We start from the raw sequence: 18,720 nt of genomic DNA on the forward strand, positions 1-18,720 counted from the left end.
GCCCTTCTTCCTTCCTCACCTGCTGGGCAGGGGGGGATTTCAGCTTCTGCGCCTGCAGGTCCCTCTCATTCTCAGAGCCAAAATCATCCAGGAAGTCATCCCGGTCACTGTCCTTCCACCGCTTCGCCAGCTGCAGAGACAGGCCCGTGCTGTCCCCACTGCCTTAAGGACCTCCGCAGACAATGACCCCACTTGCGTCTAGGTCCCAGCCCCCTCAGCCATCAGAGGCCACAAAGGGAAATGGGCTCCGGACACCCACCCTCCATCAGTGCCAGGTTGCTGGCATGTTTGCGCCCTAGTCGGCAGCTTTCAAGACAGAAAGCCCCACGTCAGGGGACCCAGGACGCCCTACTGGGCACACACACCTGGCTCTCAGGCCGGGCCACCAGCAGGGAGATGTTGGTATTCTCCTCCTGGCTCAGGATGGCCACTGCTTCTTCCCGGTTCTGGACGTCCACACCATTTATCTGTGGCAGGCCAAGGGACAATCAACGAGGACACCAGGGCTGGCTCTGGGGCAGGCTCCAGTTGAGCTACAGGGGTCCCCTCGCAGGGAGCTCCGAAGCGAGCACCCTGGGCCAGGACAGGCTCTCGAGCTCTGGCAGGATGGAGACAAGTGGAAGGTGCCGGGGGCGAAGACAGCCTGACCCACACAAGAGCACATGTGCTGGTAAGGGGCCCAAGCAGAGACGCCAGCAGAGCCCGCAGGCACACGGGAGCCACCTGCGTGGTTGTGCAGGAGGGAGATGAGTCCTAGCCCTGGTTTCAGGCATGGCGGGACGCCCGGCATCGGGCTGGGCTCTGAGCAGGAGAGAGCTAGAATTGGCTAAGGAGAGCTGGGGGCGGGGCCTGCCTGCCCTGCTCACCTGGATGATGCGGTCTCCCTCGCGGATGCGGCCGTCTTTGGCTGCGATGCTGTTGGGATTCACCTGCAAGGCACGCGCATCATGGGGACTCGGCCCCCTCCCTAAGGTGCCCGTCTGGTAGGAAGGGGCAGCCGCACCTCAGAGGCCCCAGTGTGAACGGAGGGCTGATTTTTTGAGCATGGCAAAGTATGGGAAAGTACCCAGCACCTGCCAGACGGATGGCGGAGAAGAACCCCTGTGATTAATTACCAGCAGGGCTCCTGAAGGACGTGGCGGGAGAACACAGCCTGGCCAGACCACATCCTGCCTTACCCCGCAAGGCCCCACTGTTCCACTACGGGCACGGGTCTCCTGGGGACGACTGCCTGGCTGGACACACGGCGAAGCCGCTGGCTGCCCTGGCCTCGCCGACTGGCAGCCTCCCTGTGACGCTAAGCTGCCTCCTTTTGGGCAGCCTCAGAGCCCTGGGCAGCGTGGCAAGGCTGTGAGCATAGGATGGCATGGGAGTCTTCATGTGCCACACCCTGCCTCAGCACCTGCCACCGTGCTGCCCCGGCCCCCTCATAGGCGCTGTACAGATGGGCATCCAAGTCCAGCTGTCATGTCCCAGCACACAGGAAGGCGCATGGAGCGCCACTGCCTTCTAGAAGGTTCCAGTCCCCCGTCCCGCCTTCATACCTCTCCAACGTAGATGCCCAGGTCCTCCTCGTCATCCGTGCGGTAACAGACCATCAGGCCCAGCTTGTCCCGGTGGCTGGTTTTATACAGCTCCACCTCCTGCCACAAGGGGGATGGACAAGCAGAGGGAGAAGCTGCAGGGACGGCAGCATCCGCCCAGCCTAACCCCCGGGACCGTGTCACCTGAGCTGAGTTTCCAAAGGTCTCTCTTACCATCCCAAATGGCACGAGTGTCCTGTGGTGTCCCCTACCGGGAAATGCCCAAGACACACACAAGACACACACGACGCACAGCATACAGACATGCGTGGGACATACTCACCAGCACACACTGACAGAGGGACATCACCCGTGCCCTCCCCAACTCAGCCCAGTTTGGCCCTTGAGCCCTTGAGCCACGCGTGGGAAAGGGCCGCGAGGCCCAGCCGCCTGGGGGTTCGGGAGCCAGGCCTGAGCTGGGCTACGGGCTGGCGCCCAAGGCTGGCCACCAGCTCACCTCATACTCCAGCTCTTCCATATGGTCTGCCTCTTGCGGGCCGCCCTCCATGAACTCCGCCGGGTCATAATACTCATGGCTGATGGGGGGGCTGCCCAGGAGAAGCGGGGCGTCAGGCCAGCCATCTGCTCCCCTCTCTCCCTAGCCCCGGCTCCCAGCTGGCGGGTCCCAGTGCACTCGGCATGGAGCCCTGCTCGGGGTGCAACCTCGGGAGGTGGCGGCCCAGCTACCTCTTCTGTACCCCCTCCTTCTGAGCTACATGCATCGATGCAAAGACCAGGAATATTTCTTGAACAGGAGTGCGAGGGCATCTGCAGCGAGGACCCAGGTATGCCTAGCTCTCCCCGCCCCGCCCTGTCCCATCCCATCCCACCCCATCCTGTCCTGTCCGCTAGCTCAGACTCCTCTAACCATGCCAGCCAGCAGGGACCGACTTCTCCAAACTGCGGATGCCCCTCCCACCTGGCACTGGCCCCACTCATGCAGTGCCCCCAGGAGTTATCCAGGCCCTGGAGGATTGCTGGGGAGTGGAAGAGGGCCCAGTCTCTCTCCAGGGGCGGCCCTCCTTGCCCCGAGGCTAAGCTTGGCTACTGCCAGCCCCAGGCCTACCTCTCTGTGGAGGAGGGGATCCCGGGACGACCTCCCTGCCGCCCGGGGTGAGTCTAGCGAAATGAGTCAGCGTTCACACAGTCATGAGCCACCAGGCCCGGATGAGAGGCCCTTCTTCCGAGCAGGCCAAAGAAAGAAGCCGAAGAGATGGAGGAAGTTCAGAGCAGGGAGAGGAATGGGACAGACAAGGATGCAAGAAGATTCAAGGGGTGATGCTTGTGAGGCAGAAGACGATGGGGCGGCAGAGGAGGAAAAAGGATAGAGGAGGAGCTGAGGACCTCAACCTTCCGGCAGCAAAGTCCCGGGACGGTCCTCCCTTGGCCCTGGGGGTAGATACAGTGGGGAGCCTGCATGTCAGGACCCCCAGGCCCATTCACCAGCTGCTGTCCAGCCAGAGGCTAGAGGCCCAGAGATTCCTGAGCCCAGGGGTGAGACGGTCAGCTCTGGAGGCCAAGGAGCCTGCATCCTGCCCGGGGGCAGCCAGTCGGGGTCTCTCTGCCACGCCCAGAGCTGCGACAGTGTGGCCTCTGGGTGGCACGGGGCAGCCACCCCAGGTGGCTTGCCCTCTCTGGAGGCAGGGCCCGGGGCCCTCCTGAGGGCGACTCACAGCTCAGACGGGACGTACGGCTCCAGGATGACCATGGGCGGGGTGGGTGGGCGCAGCTTGCCCAGCGCCATGATATGCTCGAAGGTGATGTCGGTCTGAGTGCCACTGTCCACCAGCTGCAGGTCGTGGGAGGAGCCATCCCCCCGTAGGCGGGGACTGCGTCTCAGCACCTGGATCACCAGGGGCTCCTTGGAGGCACGCAGGGCCTCCAGGGTCTGCTCCTGAGACAGCTTGGAGAGCTCCTTCCCGTTCACCTGCAGCAGAGACATGACATGTCCCCGTGAGGACCCGCTGAGGCCCTGCTTACCCCTGGGCGCCCTCATTCCCAGGTGAGCCCCACTTCTCAGCCCTGCCCCCACATGGCGCCACGCCCCGAGGGCCGGGGAGCCTCGCCCTAGATACCCTTCGGCCGTCCTCCTCCTTCAAGCAGCACTGAGGCCAGAGCTGGTGTGAGAAGATCACGGGGAGCCCCCTTGGCAATGACCGAGCATCTGCTGGGATCATCCAACATATCAAGGTGGGAGGGAGACCTTGACTCCCTTCTGCCGACAGGAGTCAGTCAAAAAATGGGTTCAGGTGGAAGAGTCCAGAAGAGCAAGAAGGCTCAGAGGACAGGGTCTCTGTCCTCAAGGCAGCAACGACTCACCACAGAGAAAAGGCCAACACACACCAAGCCTAAGAGAGGTGCTGAGGAAGTGGCCCTTACAAGACCACTGTTGTCCCAGTCTTCAATTCTCACAGTGCCATCCCCTCCCCGGGAGTCTCCGGAGAAGGGGTTCTTCACAGAGATGCCCAATGCAATTGCAAGATCATGTCTTCCGGGCTGCAAGGAACAGGCCAGCCCTGGATGTCATTCCAGGAAGACGGGCTGTCAAAGGAAAGCACAAGGAGTCCTAGGGACCCCTGGCCAGCCAGTGGCTCCTCTGCTTCATGGAACCCAAATAATCACCTTGCTGCTACTTGGTTATGTCCTTGTAGATAGTAGTTTCAGTTTTTAGGTTCCCCTCTCTGTAATCTTCACATGGTCAGAAAAGATTTTTTAAATCAGGTTTGTCTAATTATAAAAAAAAAACAGTTTCGTTGTAGAACATTTGAAAAATACAGAAAACCGTAAGGAAGAAAACAAAAATCACCCACCATCTCAGGGATGTAAAAGCTGTGAATGTGTTGGCATATTTCATTCCTGCTCTTTTTTCAATTTGTGACTGCAGGCGCCCCGATGCCTGGAGCACGCCAGGGTGCGCGTGGACCATCCGTTATGTATTGGCTTGGTCCCTACTGTCCATCACTAGTGGTTTTCAATTTCACTATAAAGAAGTTTGCAGAGACACAATTTTTGTATGTTCTGTACCTATTTTCTATGTATATCTTTGTGTAATCTATGGTTGTTACGTTAGAGAAATTTTCCAAAAGTGGAATTATTGGATCAAAGGGTATCAAGGAAACAGCTTGTCGACCAAGAAGGTATTAGTTGGAAGAATGTGGTCAGCACAGCCCAAGAGGATCAGGACAGCCGGAGAGGCTGCAGTTATAAAGCGGAAGAGGGAACGGAGCCCGCGGGGCCTAGTGCATGGGAGAAAAGGGCTGGCTGCTGATGTGTATTTGGGGAGGCATGTGAAGGGTGGACTGGCAAAGGCTGGGCATCAAGGGAATGTGAGGACTGGCCTTGAAGCCCTTAGCAGAGCTAAAACTGTCAGGAAATGCTTGAGGCAGCATTAAACACAGCCAGTATCGACCTTTCAATGGAACAAACTTACAACTAAATGAATTTTATTAAAAACAAAGGCAAAAGCAAACACGCATGTTCCTTATATAAACACCAATATTTAACATTTAACTCAACCCTCACGATTCATTAAGAAAAGGAAATTCAATAATGTCGGGCAGATGTGACTACAGGAAAAACTACCTCCAATGAATCTGGCTGCTTTCAGAACTTTGAATAAAAGAGAAGTCAGTTTTACTGAAACCATTTCCTCTAAGATCAAGAACAAGACAAAGTTCTCCACTCTCACCACTACTATTCAACATAGTTTTGGAGGTTTTAGCCACAGCAATCAGAGAAGAAAAAGAAATAAAAGAAATCCAAGTCAGAAAAGAAGAAGTAAAGCTGTCACTGTTTGCAGATGACATGATACTATACATAAAGAATCCTAAAGATGCTACCCGAAAACTACTAGAGCTAATCAATGAATTTGGTAAAGTAGCAGGATACAAAATTAATGCACAGAAATCTCTTGCATTCCTATACACTAATGATGAAAAATCTGAAAGAGAAATTAAGGAAACACTTCCATTTCCTATTGCAACAAAAAGAATAAAATACCTAGGAATAAACCTACCTAAGGAGACAAAAGACCTGTGTGCAGAAAACTATAAGACACTGATGAAAGAAATTAAAGGTGATACAAACAGATGGAGAGATATACCGTGTTCTTGGATTGGAAGAATCAACATTGTGAAAATGACTCTACTACCCAAAGCAATCTAAAGATTTAATGCAATCCCTATCAAACTACCAATGGCATTTATCACAGAACTAGAACAAAAAATTTCACCATTCGTATGGAAACACAAAAGATCCTGAATAGCCAAAGCAATCTTGAGAAAGAAAAATGGAGCTGGAGGAATCAGGCTACTGGACTTCAGACTATACTACAAAGCTACAGTCATCAAGACAGTATGGTAGGGCTTCCCTGGTGGTGCAGTGGTTAAGAATCCACCTGCCAATGCAAGGGACACGGGTTCGATCCCTGGCCCGGGAAGATCCCACATGTCACAGAACTACTAAGCCCATGCACCACAACTACTGAGCCTGTGCTCTAGCACCCATGAGCCACAACTATTGAGCCCACATGCCACAACTACTGAAGCCTGCGTGCCTAGAGCCCGTGCTCTGCAACAAGAGAAGCCACGACAATGAGAGGCCACACACTGCAAAGAAGAGTAGCCCCCACTCGCCGCAACTAGAGAAAGCCTGCACGCAGCAACAAAGACCCAACACAGCCAAAAATAAAAACAAATAAATAAATTTATTTTAAAAAGACAGTATGGGGCCTCCCTGGTGGCGCAGTGGTTGAGAGTCCGCCTGCCGATGCAGGGGATACGGGTTCGTGCCCCGGTCTGGGAGGATCCCATATGCCGCGGAGCGGCTGGGCCCGTGAGCCATGGCCGCTGGGCCTGCGCGTCCGGAGCCTGTGCTCCGCAACGGGAGAGGCCACAACAGTGAGAGGCCCGCATACAGCAAAAAGAAAAAAAAAAAAAAAAAAAAAAAAAAAAAAAAGACAGTATGGTACTGGCACAAACACAGAAATATAGATCAATGGAACAGGATAGAAAGCCCAGAGATAAACCCATGCACATATGGTCACCTTATCTTTTTTTTTTTTTCTTGCGGTATGCGGGCCTCTCACTGTTGTGGCCTCTCCCATTGCGGAGCACAGGCTCCGGACGCGCAGGCTCAGCAGCCATGGCTCACGGGCCCAGCCGCTCCGCGGCATGTGGGATCTTCCCGGACCGGGGCACGAACCCGCGTCCTCTGCATCGGCAGGCGGACTCTCAACCACTGCGCCACCAGGGAAGCCCTGGTCACCTTATCTTTGATAAAGGAGGCAAGAATATACAATGGAGAAAAGACAGCCTCTTCAATAAGTGGTGCTGGGAAAGCTGGACAGCTACATGTAAAAGAATGAAATTAGAACACTCCCTAACACCATACACAAAGATAAACTCAAAATGGATTAAAGACCTAAATGTAAGGCCAGACACTATCAAACTCTTAGAGGAAAACATAGGCAGAACACTCTATGACATAAATCACCGCAAGATCCTTTTTGACCCACCTCCTAGAGAAACGGAAATAAAAACAAAAATAAACAAATGGGACCTAATGAAACTCAAAAGCTTTTGCACAGCAAAGGAAACCATAAACAAGACGAAAAGAGAACCCTCAGAATGGGAGAAAATATTTGCAAATGAAGCAACTGACAAAGGATTAATCTCCAAAATTTACAAGCAGCTCATGCAGCTCCATATTAAAAAAACAAACAACCCAATCCAAAAATGGGCAGAAGACCTAAACAGACATTTCTCCAAAGAAGATACACAGATTGCCAACAAACACAGGAAAGGATGCTCAACATCACTAATCATTAGAGAAATGCAAATCAAAACTACAATGAGGTATCACTTCACACCAGTCAGAATGGCCATCATCAAAAAATCTACAAACAATAAGTGCTGGAGAGGGTGTGGAGAAAAGGGAACACTCTTGCGCTGTTGGTGGGAATGTGAGTTGATACAGCCACTATGGAGAACATTTTGGAGGTTCCTTAAAAATCTAAAAATAGAACTACCATACGACCCAGCAGCAATCCCACTACTGGGCATATACCCTGAGAAAACCATAATTCAAAAAGAGTCATGTACCAAAATGTTCATTGCAGCTCTATTTACAATAGCCAGGACATGGAAGCAACCTAAGTGTCTATCGACAGATGAATGGATCAAGAAGATGTGGCACATATATACAAGGGAATGTTACTCAGCCATAAAAAGAAACGAAATTGAGTTATTTGTAGTGAGGTGGATGGACCTAGAGTCTGTCATACAGAGTGAAGTAAGTCAGAAAGAGAAAAACATACACCGTATGCTAACACATATATATGGAATCTAAAAAAAAAATGGTTTTGAAGAACCTAGGGGCAGGACAGGAATATAGACGCAGACGTAGAGAATGGACTTGAGGACATGGGGAGGGGGAAGGGTAAGCTGGGACGAAGGGAGAGAGTGGCATGGACATATATACACCACCAAACGTAAAATAGATAGCTAGTGGGAAGCAGCCGCATAGCACAGGGAGATCAGCTCTGTGCTTTGTGTCCACCTAGAGGGGTGGGATAGGGAGTGTGGGAGGGAGACGCAAGAGGGAGGAGATATGGTGATATATGTATATGTATAGCTGATTCACTGTTATAAAGCAGAAACTAACACACCATTGTAAAGCAATTATACTCCAATAAAGATGTTAAAAAAGAGAGAGAGAAGTCAGTTTTTGAAATAAAATGCCAAATATAGATGGTGATCATCATTATAAATATTTTCTTTTGTTTTTAATCCTAGAGTGACTATCTTTTGTATCTTAAACTACCATGTTTCTTCAGTCCCTTGGAATACTTATTAAAGAATCTCATTGTGTGAACTTTAAATAAATAAATAAAAATAAAAACAAAGGCAATGAGTCCTCCAAGCTCATGGCTTTCTCATTATTTCACTACACTTTTATCTGGTCTAGTGTGTCTGGAAGGAGACACCATAGGACGGTGTGCGACTGAGCATGTCTTCCCATCCCCGCGTTCAGTGACATCGGGCTGGTGGCCATGGTAGGAGTATTTACACCACAGAAATCGACAAAGGCTCCAAATGAGGGCTTTGGGTTTCAGAACATTTACCGGCTCCCCACTGCCCTTAAGTCAAGGGCCCCTGTAAGAAGCAGAAGGGCCAAGGGCCAAGAGCTGTGCTCAGGATCTTTGACCGGGGTTGGCAGGGAGTGGGGGGCGTTTCACATTTTCACCATGTGCAGTGGGACACTCAGGTGACACTGGGAAACACAGGGATGTATTTCTCCCTGGAAACGTTACCCAGCAGCAGCGTTGCTATGGAAACTGGGCCCAGGCAGTGGGAGGGGAGTGCAGGGTGGTCTGGGATGTCAAGAGGGGGATGGGCACAGAGCAGATCGAGGCCACCAGAGTGATGCCCCTGACAGCCCAGCAGCCTTCCCCTTGACCCACGTGGCGCCGAGCAGAGGCAGACCTCTGGGTGTGGAGGCTTGGAGCTCCTGGGCCACTCCTGCAGCAGTCACGATGGGCCCCAAGAGCTAATGAAGGTGTGTGGGACCAGGACAGGTAAGACAGGAGCCCTCCCAGAAAGGGTGAAGGCTACCAACAAGATGGGGAAATGCGGGGCAACGGGCAAGGCAGTGCGGGCCCCGGCACTCGGTAAGGATCCAGTATTCTGGCCCTTGTCCTCACTCACCCTACGGCCATGAAGAAGAGAAAGACTCGCGTGCACCGGCAAAGCCACCATTCAAATGGCCCTGCTCCAGTCCCAAAATGTCTGAACCCAGGCCAGCTTTCCTTCAGAGTCTCCCTCAAGCTAAGGCCACCGTCTACACATGCCGGGGGGCACTCCCCACCTACCCAGCTGCCACTGCTGTAAACCCACACCAAGCAATTCAAAATGGATCAAAGTCCTAAACGGACTGAGCTTTAAAACTACCTTGGAGGCGAGAGAACAGTGTCTTTATGATGCTGAGATACAGAAGCAATTCTTTCTTTCTTTTTTTTTTGGCCATGCCTCACGGCATGCAGGATCTTCGTTCCCTGACCACGGATCAAACCTGGGCCCTGGCAGTGAAAGCAGCAGTGAAAGTGACGAATCCTAACCACTGGACGGCCAGGAAATTCCCTTAAGACAAAACATGGGCAAACAAGAATGGAAAAGATAAATTTGACTATGTTAAAATGTAAAACTTCTGGACAACAAAAGACGCCATAACTACAGTGAAAAGATAGGACAGGCTAAGAGAAGATCCTTACAAATGCACAGAACTGATACAGGATTATCCAGAAAAAAGAACTCCTACAAAACACTGGGAAAATACAGAACTCAGTAGGAAAACAGGCATTCCAGGAAAAGGAAGCCTGAACCCACCCATAAGCTTGAATTGATGCCCCTTCGGGACGCTGAGAAGTGAGCAGCGTCATCTTAATAGCTGAGCACTAGAAAGAGCTGAGGGTCAGCGTTGGTAGAATGGCTCCAAAAATTGTTGTATAGTCATACATGTGGTTTGTGACAACACACCTGCTTATGAATAGCACACATAGTAGAAAACGTGCCTCAGATGACAAACCTGGATCCCCGCGGACAGAGGAGGAGGGGAATGGGGTCAGGGGTGGGAAAAACACTGAGGCCAGCAAGGCCCACATCGAGGCTGGGGGCAGTACACGCGCGTGCTGACATCATTTTGGATGCTTCTACTTTCCCAAGTTCAGGATGCTTATACTTTCCCCAGCTCAGGAAATATTCCAGAACATCTCCACGTGGAGGAGAAGCCAGGGGGAGGGAGGCCAGCTGGGGAGCTCTTGTCACGCATTAGGATGTGGAATGGGTGAGACTTGGGGACGTGGGAGCACAAAGGTTTCCGGCCCGGGTGGCTATAATACTGGCTTGGATGCCAGGACTATTATTACTAATAATAGCTACAAACCATTCACTAACGGGCGACCGCGCCCCATTCTGCTCTGAGTGCTTTACAGCCAGTACACTATGAAACACGCACTACGGGTATGTCCACCTCACAGGTGAGGAAACTGGGGAGGTTAAGGGATTCACCGGACAGGCCCACCACGGTCAGCATCTCAGGCTGGTGAGGGGCAGGGAGCATGCTCAGCCGGGACAGCTTCGAGAAGCCCCCTCCTTGCTGTATATATAGTAGGGGCCGGGGGCGTGTGGGTGGTGGGTACCCATGGGGGGAAGGGTGCGGAGGAGTGGGGTGAGAAGACAGGGCCTCGGCTGAGGTGGGGGGCTCTGGGCTGTTGGTCTGGGTAGGGGCGTGGGCTGTGGTGGGATGGCTTGGTGGCAGTGGGGGTAGGTCTAGGATCCTGCATTGGACCCTCTTCTCCTTGCAGAGGGTCTTCTCTGGCGCCCTCCCCTCGCCACCTTCCCCCTAAGCACTCCAGCCAAGCTTATTCATTTCTTGGGCTCCCTACTCTCGCCCGCTCACACACCCTTCTTCTTGCCGCTTGGACACCTGCTCATCACCTCCCGCCCCCCTCCTGTCACCCACACTCACTTAAGGCCAGGTGCCCAGGCGTGTCCATTCCGAGCCCAAGAGCCACTCAAGGCCTAGCAACCACCCAGGGAGAATGCCGAGCAGGGGGTCTGAGGGTGACTCGCCTTCCATCAGGCTCTGGAGGCCACCCGAAGGCCTGGCCGGATACACTCACACCACACCTCGCATGGACCTGGGCTCAGCTTCACCAGGAACCCTTCTGGTTCAGGGAGAGCAAATACTTGCTCGCTGAGCCCATTGTCAGGAAAATCAATTCGAACATGCTGCCCAAGGGGACCGCCCTGTGGACCACAGCTCCAACCCAGACCCAGCTGGGCTGGAAGTCACTTTGCTTCCACTGAGGACTCTGCAGAAAGGTGCGCTTGCCTTGCCGGGGGGGCGGGGACCTGCGCCTCAGAGGCGCCTCTTTGCCCAAATGTGGCCCAGGTGGCCCTCCCCCTCCCCTCGCTGAGGGCCTGATTCCCGTTTACCTGGAGATCCTTGCCCTGGAAGCAGCTGCGAGCCTGGGCTGGGGCGCGGGCTGGACAGGTCCCTGGAGTAGCAGCCGCCTCCAGACCCCCCCGCACTGCGACCCCATCACAGACCACACACTCTCAGTCTGAATGTTACCCCAGAGCATAAAACGGTAAACTTGCTGGAGGAATCTGTCAATAACTATAAAGAACCTTGAAAATGTTCATCATACCCTTTGATCCAGTAAATTGACTCTAAGTAATAGATCCTAAAATAATCAGAATCGATATTACATGAATCACAAGGGTGTTCAGAGCGGCATTCATGATGTTTTTTATGGCGGTAAAATACACCAAACGTAAAATTGACCATTTTAACCATTTTCAAGTGTACAATTCAGTAGCATTTGGTGCATTCACATAGCTGTGCAACCATCACATCTATTTAATTCCAGGATATTTTCATCCCCTCAAAAGGAGACCCCCTGCCCATTCTCTCCAAATTCACCCCAGGCCCTGGCACTCACCAATCTCCTTTCTTTGCCTCTAGACATTTCATAAATGGAATTCTACAACAGGTGGTCCGATGTGTCTGGCATCTTTCCTCAAGCATGTTTTCTAGGTCCATCCATATTACAGCCGGCATCAGCACTTCATTCCTCTTATGGCTGAGTAATATTCCATCATATTCCAAACTACTGCATTGTGCGGAGAGACCGTTGATACCTCAACAGACATTGGTTTGCTTCTACCCTTTGGCAGCGGTGAACATTTGTGTACAAGTTTTTGAGTCCCTGTTTTCAAATCTTTGGGGCCATATGGTCATTCTACATTTAACTTACTGAGATACCAGCATTATTTTTAATGCCCAAAACTTTACAACAGTCTTAAGCACAAGTGTCTGCCTCGAGACTTCCCTGGTGGTCCAGCAGTTAAGACTTTGCGCTCCCAATGTGAAGGGCCTGGGTTCAATCCCTGGTCAGGGAACTAGATTCCGCACGCTGCAACTAAAGATCCCGCACGCCGCAGCTGAGACCCAGAGCAGCCAAATAAATAAATTTTTAAAAAGTTTTAAAGGTGTCTGCCTCATCGAAGTGTACAGCTGCCCTACCAGAGTTTTCCAATAACAAGCCTGTTTCTCAAAAAAGATATAAAATGGCATGTGAACTATGACGATTGCCATGTAAAGTATATGTTTATGGAAAAAGACTGGGAAAGAATATATAAAACATTGTTCGAGGGAAATGGAAATCTGAGAATTTGCTTTTTTCCAAACTTTATATACCATGGCTAAATTGTTTTTTGAAAAAATGTTTACAAACTTCAAAAAAAATAGCATTGGTGACCCCAGTTCTGAGAGCGTGGATCTCAGCACGTGGGAGGCAGCTGACAGGTGAAGGCGGGGAGGAAGGTGTGAGCCCACGGAGGCTTCATGATGCTACAAATGTGCCAGCTCAGAGGTTGCACGGGGGCTCACAGGGCTTTGAAAACTATTTGTAATGGATGTGCCCCTTATGTATATTCATTGGTACGTGTGTAAGTATAAATTATCACACAATATCTTCTTTAAAGCCTGGAAGGAGGGACTTCCCTGGTGGGGCAGTGGTTAAGAATCCGCCTGCCAATGCGGGGACATGGGTTCGAGCCCTGGTGCGGGAAGGTCCCACATGCCACGGAGCAACTAAGCCCGTGCGCCACAACTACTGAAGCCCGCGCGCCTAGAGCAACAAGAGAAGCCACCACAGTGAGAAGCCCGTGCACCACCACAAAGAGCAGCCCCCGCTCGCCACAACTAGACAAAGGCCGCGCGCAACAACGAAGACCCAACGCAGCCATAAATAAGCAAATTTTTAAAAAAATACAACAGGGCTTCCCTGGTGGCGCAGTGGTTGAGTCCGCCTGCCGATGCAGGGGACACGGGTTCGTGCCCCGGTCCGGGAGGATCCCACATGCCACGGAGCAGCTGGACCCGTGAGCCATGGCCGCTGAACCTGCGCATCCTGAGCCTGTGCTCCACAACGGGAGAGGCCACAACAGTGAGAGGCCCGCGTACCGCAAAAAAAAAAAAAAAAAAAAAAACCAACAATCTAGCCTGCGCTCTGTTTCCCTGAGGCCCCAGGCTCGGGGGCAGTGGGCTGCTTTGTGCTTCTGCTCCTGGGCAGCCCCTGCAGGCGGTACAGCCTCTGGGCTCAGGCCCCTCGGGAGCAGTGGCGATGAAGTCACGTCAGACTTCACATCCAGATCCGATCTGAGGAAGCTCGGGACGTGCTTTCTGGCCCAGCTGTCCCCAAGACGGAAGGGGCAGCTCCCAGGAGCCTGGAGACCCGGAGGGAATGAAGGAGGCCAGATGGGGGCAGAGCCTTCACCCCAGGACCTCCGGCCTGGAAGGTGGGGGAGATGAATCACAGCCTCCACCCCTAGGAGAGGTGGCCAGGAGGGTCCCATGCCCACCCCACAGAGCATCAGGAAGCTGGTTCTGCAAGGCTGGAGAAGGGCCTTGTCATGGGGCTGCCAGCTGGTCTCAGGCCTGGGACAGGACAGAGCAGACACCCTCCCGCCCCCCATTTCCCCCATGCCCCTCCCCGTCACAACCACCCCCCACTGGCTCTAGGACTGCCTTCGCAGAGAGGGTTCTGCGGGTGGCCGAGGAGTGGGCCCTGAGCTCCCCCAGCCCAGTGTCTGAGCAAAGGGCGGCAGGAGGCCCCTGGGTGTGGATGCACTGACCCACGAGGTGCCAGCCTACGAGGTGGGGAGCACAGCCAGCAGGCCCCCAGGTCTGCCTTCAGAGGGAGGCCGTGCCCACCCCAGCCCCTCAAGGTAGGCCAGGCCCTGGGGCAAGGCCCCTCACACCAGCGGAGGGCAGGTGCCTGTGGTGGCAGGGAGTGAGGTGAGGGTGGGAGGGGTGTGGGAGAAGAGCTGAGATACAGCTGGCTCACAGCTGACACACAGCTGACACACAGCTGGCTCAGGGACTGCCTCAACCCAAGCTCCAAAGGAGGACTGTGAGGCAGTGCAGTGGGTATGCGAAGGCCTTTCGAACAATCCAGGGTGTTGGGGGGTGAGCAAGGAACAGAGGGCCCCCAGCGTCAGAGGCTGAACCCGGGCAGGGAGTCTGGGTGCCTGGGCCACTTGCCACTGCTCAGGCGCTGAGGGGGACCCTGGGGGACACCCAGTCCCTTATCCCCAGGGGGCCGAGGACAAGGGATTCCTGGCACAAGCCCATGCTGTGCTGTCTCCCCGGGGCTTCTCCAGGGATCAGAGAGACATGGGAAAATGAGCCCAGGAAGGGAGGGGGAGTGGGATTTCCTCGCCCCCTCACCCCCACCCCGCCATGCCGGGTTGCCCTTTCGGAAGCTGAGAGGCAGCCTGCTTCAAGCTGTGGGCAGAGGCTTGAGCCTGGTGGGATCCAGCACACAGCCCCTCCCACAAGGGTCCTGGTTGGAAGGTAGGAGGGAAAGGGGGGGGCAAGGCTGCAGCTCAGAGGGTCCACGGCAGAGCGCAGGAGGTGAGGTCAGTACATGGGGTGTCGGTGCACCAGTGACCCTTCCAGTCCCTGGTCAGCCAGGAACCACTGGAGGGAAGAGGGCATGTGTCCCCGAACAGGGCATTTGAGGACAGGCCCACTGCTGGCTCAGAGCCCAGGCTCACCGGGCACCGGCAGAAAAGGACGAACAACCTTGGGCAAGACAGAAGTGATCCCCACGTTATTTGGGGAGACCAGTGCCAGGGCAGAAATGAGCGAACAGAGCCTTGAGTTCGGACGGGGGCTGCTTTAGATAGAACGCACAGGGACAGCCTCTCTGGTGACATTTGAACTGAGACCTGAAAGATGACAAGGAGCCAGCCACGCTAGGGACTTCGAAGAACACTGCAGGCAGTGCTAAGCCCTACGATGGAATGACTTAGCGCTTGCTGGAGAATAAGGCACGTAGGGGACAGGGCGGAGGCAGGGGACAGACCGGCAGACAACTGCAATGGCTCAGCTCAGGGGGTGGTAGTGGAGACGGGGCTGCCATGAGCTGCTGCTGAGCTGCGGAAAATGACCAAGGAACCGTGAGGGAAGAGGGACAACGAACAAGCACAGGAGAAGATGCTCAGCGTCCTTCATCACGAGGCAAATGCAAATCAGAACCGCAGTGAGATATCCCCTCGCACCCACTAGGATGGCTGAAATACAAACACAGAAAATAACAGTTGATGAGGATGTGGAGAAATTCAACCCTCACACACTGCTTGTAGGAATGTCAACAGCAGTGGACGTGGAAAACTGTCTAGAGTTCCCAGATGACCCAGCAGTACCACGAGAATTGAAAACAGGCACCCAAACAAAAACTTGTACACAAATGTTCATAGCAGCACTATTCTTTTTTTTTGTTGGCCACCCCGTGCAGCTTGCAGGATCTTATTTCTCCGACCAGGGATTGAACCAGGGCCCCAGCAGTGAAAGTGCTGAGTCTTAACCCCTAGACCGCCAGGGAATTCCCAGCAGCACTATTCTTTTTTGTTGTTGTTTGGCTCTGCGTTGGGTCTTCGTTGCTGCGCACGGGCTTTCTCTACTTGCGGCGAGCGGGGGGCTACTCTTTGTTGCGGTGTGCGGGTTTCTCATTGCGGTGGCTTCTCTTTGTCGTGGAGCACGGGCTCTAGGCGTGTGGGCTTCAGTAGTTGTGGCTTGTGGGCTCTAGAGCGCAGGCTCAGTAGCTGTGGCGCACGGGCTTAGTTGCTCCGTGGCATGTGGGATCTTCCCGGACCAGGGCTCGACCCCATGTCCCCTGCATTGGCAGGCAGATTCTTAACCACTGCGCCACCAGGGAAGTCCAGCAGCAACCTACATTGTCCACCAACAGATGGATAAACATAATGTGGTAACATCCACCCAGTGGATTATTCCACCATATAAAGGAATGAAGTCCTGCTACCTGCTACAACGTGGATGAAAACAGACCAGCTGAGTGAGAGAAGGCAGGCACAAAAGGCCATGTACTGTATGATTCCAGAACGGGCAAATCCATAGGGACAGAAAGTAGATGAGTGGTTGCCAGGGGCTGGGGAAAGGGAGAATGGGGACTGCCGGCTTAATGGTGTGAAGTTCCCTTCTGGGACGACGCACATGCTCAGGAACTAGCCGGTGGTGACAACTGCACCACCCTGTGATGTACGCAATGTCACTAATGGCAAACTTGATGCCATATATCTTTTCCCACAACAAAAATTTAAAACTGCTGCCCGGATCCCGAGACCACCGGTGCCCTTACAGAGGTGAAGACCACTGGAAAAGACGCAGGGGTGGGGGGGAGGGGCGGGACCTGGGGAACTTGTTTAATCAATGCAAATCTTGATCTCTGATTTGAAGTTCCTGAGACCTGCAGACATCCCCAGTGTCCCCACTCTACTTACACGTATCCCAAACCAAGCCACCAAACCAGGTGTCATATGACCACTGCTACTGAATTCGAGCAGGGATTGATTGTTCTTGACTTAAAATCATGAGATGGAGGCTATCACCTGGGGATTGAGTGTAGCAGAGGAATAAGAGGCCCAAGGAGACCCTAAGGCACCCTGACATCGAGCAGTTGAGGAGACACAGAGCTTAAGTCAGCCAGAGACAAGGAAAGCTAAGGAGGGAACCTGGGCAAGACAGCGCACCAAGGCCGGGGAGGATGGATTGGATCAGGATGCAGAAGGGTCCTCAGGATTTGCTATAAGGGGGAATCGGGGAGGGGGACACCCAGCCGACCTGTATAGATAGACTCAGCCTTTGGGAGCTTTTGCAGAGAATGGGGTGGAAGCGCCTTGGGGCTGTGGCTCGGGGTTGTGGGAGAGTGCTAACGTTTGGGTTTTACCAGGTCAGACGCCTGAGAGCGTCTGAAAGCTTGATGGGAAAGGTAGGTTCAGAAGAGGAAAAAATTTTAAATGCCAAAGAAAGCGAGGAAAAGACCTGCAGAAGGTAAGGCAGTAAGAGAGGGGAAGGGAACACGGGGGCAGGAGGGAGGGACACGGCGGGGGGGGTGCAGCAGAAGGGATATGGGTGTCAGGTGAGACATGGGGGCTGACTAGGGGTACATGGGGGCAAGAGGGGACTCGGGGACAAGGGGTCAAGCAAGAGGAACGCAGGAAGCTCCGTGGGCAATCGCGCTCCCGCAGGGGCCTGGTGGGCGAAGCTGGAGGCACGGCCCCACCCCAACCCCCGCTGCGGAGCGGCGGCGCCCAGGGAGGCGGGGGGCGGGGCCCAGGCTCGCTCGTCCCGCCTCCCCGGGCGCGGAGCCGCAGACAAAGAGCGCGCGGCGGCGGCGGCGGCGGCGGCGGCGGCGGCGGCGGCGGCGGCGGCGGCGGCGGCGGCGGCGGCGGCGGCGGCGGCGGCGGCGGCGGCGCGAGCTAGGCTGGCCGCCCGTAGGCCGCGTCTCCAGCGCCAGTCTCCAGCGCCAGCAGCCGGCGCAGCCCGACCAACCGGCGCGAGTCCTCCGCCCCAACCTCTCCGTCCCCCCTCCGTCCCCCTTCCGTCCCCCTTCCCGGCCGGGGCGGGTCTCCGGACCCCGCCCTAGGGGGCCTGGCGCGACTGGGCCGGAGGCTCCGGGTGGGAGGTCCTCGCCGTACATGTTGCCAAATGCTCTGATCGGGAATCTCTGAGCGGGCGAGAAGAGGGAGGGTAGGCTGAGAAAAGAGCCCTGGCCCGGGTAACTGGGGGTCCCGCGGGCCCCACGGCTCCCCAGGAGGTCTAGGGACCTCCCCTTTCACCCAGGGTAACGCGAGGGGGAGGGGGTTAACGACACAATTCTAGGGGCGCCCACGATTGGGGTGAGTCTCCCAACCCCACCCTGCGGATTGGGAAACCTAGGCTAGGCGAGAACACAGACCGGAAGTTAGTCTCTGCCCTGGCGCCCCGTTCCACCCGCTATCTCAGCTCTGCTGTCGCGAGTGTGCAAGGAAACCTTGGACGCAGCCGTGTCTGGCTCAGCGGGACCGAGAAAGAAGAAGCCAGGCAGGCTCTGTGCGCTCCCATCTTTTCAGTGGCCCAGCAGAAGTCCTCATTCATGTGTTCCCATCTCTGGAGCTTAAAAATTGTCAACCCACAGGAACGTTGGCGCATCTGACCGTGGACATCTGCATTCCCCTCACCCGGCTCTCCCCCGAGTGCACATTCCACCGCACCTGCTCCCTGCTCT

General features: G+C 54.4%; 1 protein-coding gene across 1 annotated transcript in view; it reads right to left on the reverse strand.

Moving 5' to 3' along the window:
• The window catches only part of PDZD4 (PDZ domain containing 4), a gene marked incomplete at its 5' end in the record, with an annotated part of 29,919 nt that overhangs the window by 2,244 nt on the left and 8,955 nt on the right, over positions 1-18,720 (reverse strand). Inside the window, 8 exon segments of the mRNA XM_082609050.1 lie at positions 20-130; positions 366-467; positions 867-929; positions 1,545-1,643; positions 2,041-2,153; positions 2,156-2,230; positions 3,257-3,258; positions 3,260-3,510. Of these exon segments, the coding sequence (XP_082465176.1) occupies positions 20-130; positions 366-467; positions 867-929; positions 1,545-1,643; positions 2,041-2,153; positions 2,156-2,230; positions 3,257-3,258; positions 3,260-3,510 (816 nt within the window).

The sequence above is a fragment of the Mesoplodon mirus genome, assembly GCF_964341445.2.
Source record: "Mesoplodon mirus genome assembly, chromosome: X".
NCBI classification, from domain to species: Eukaryota; Metazoa; Chordata; class Mammalia; order Artiodactyla; family Ziphiidae; genus Mesoplodon; species Mesoplodon mirus.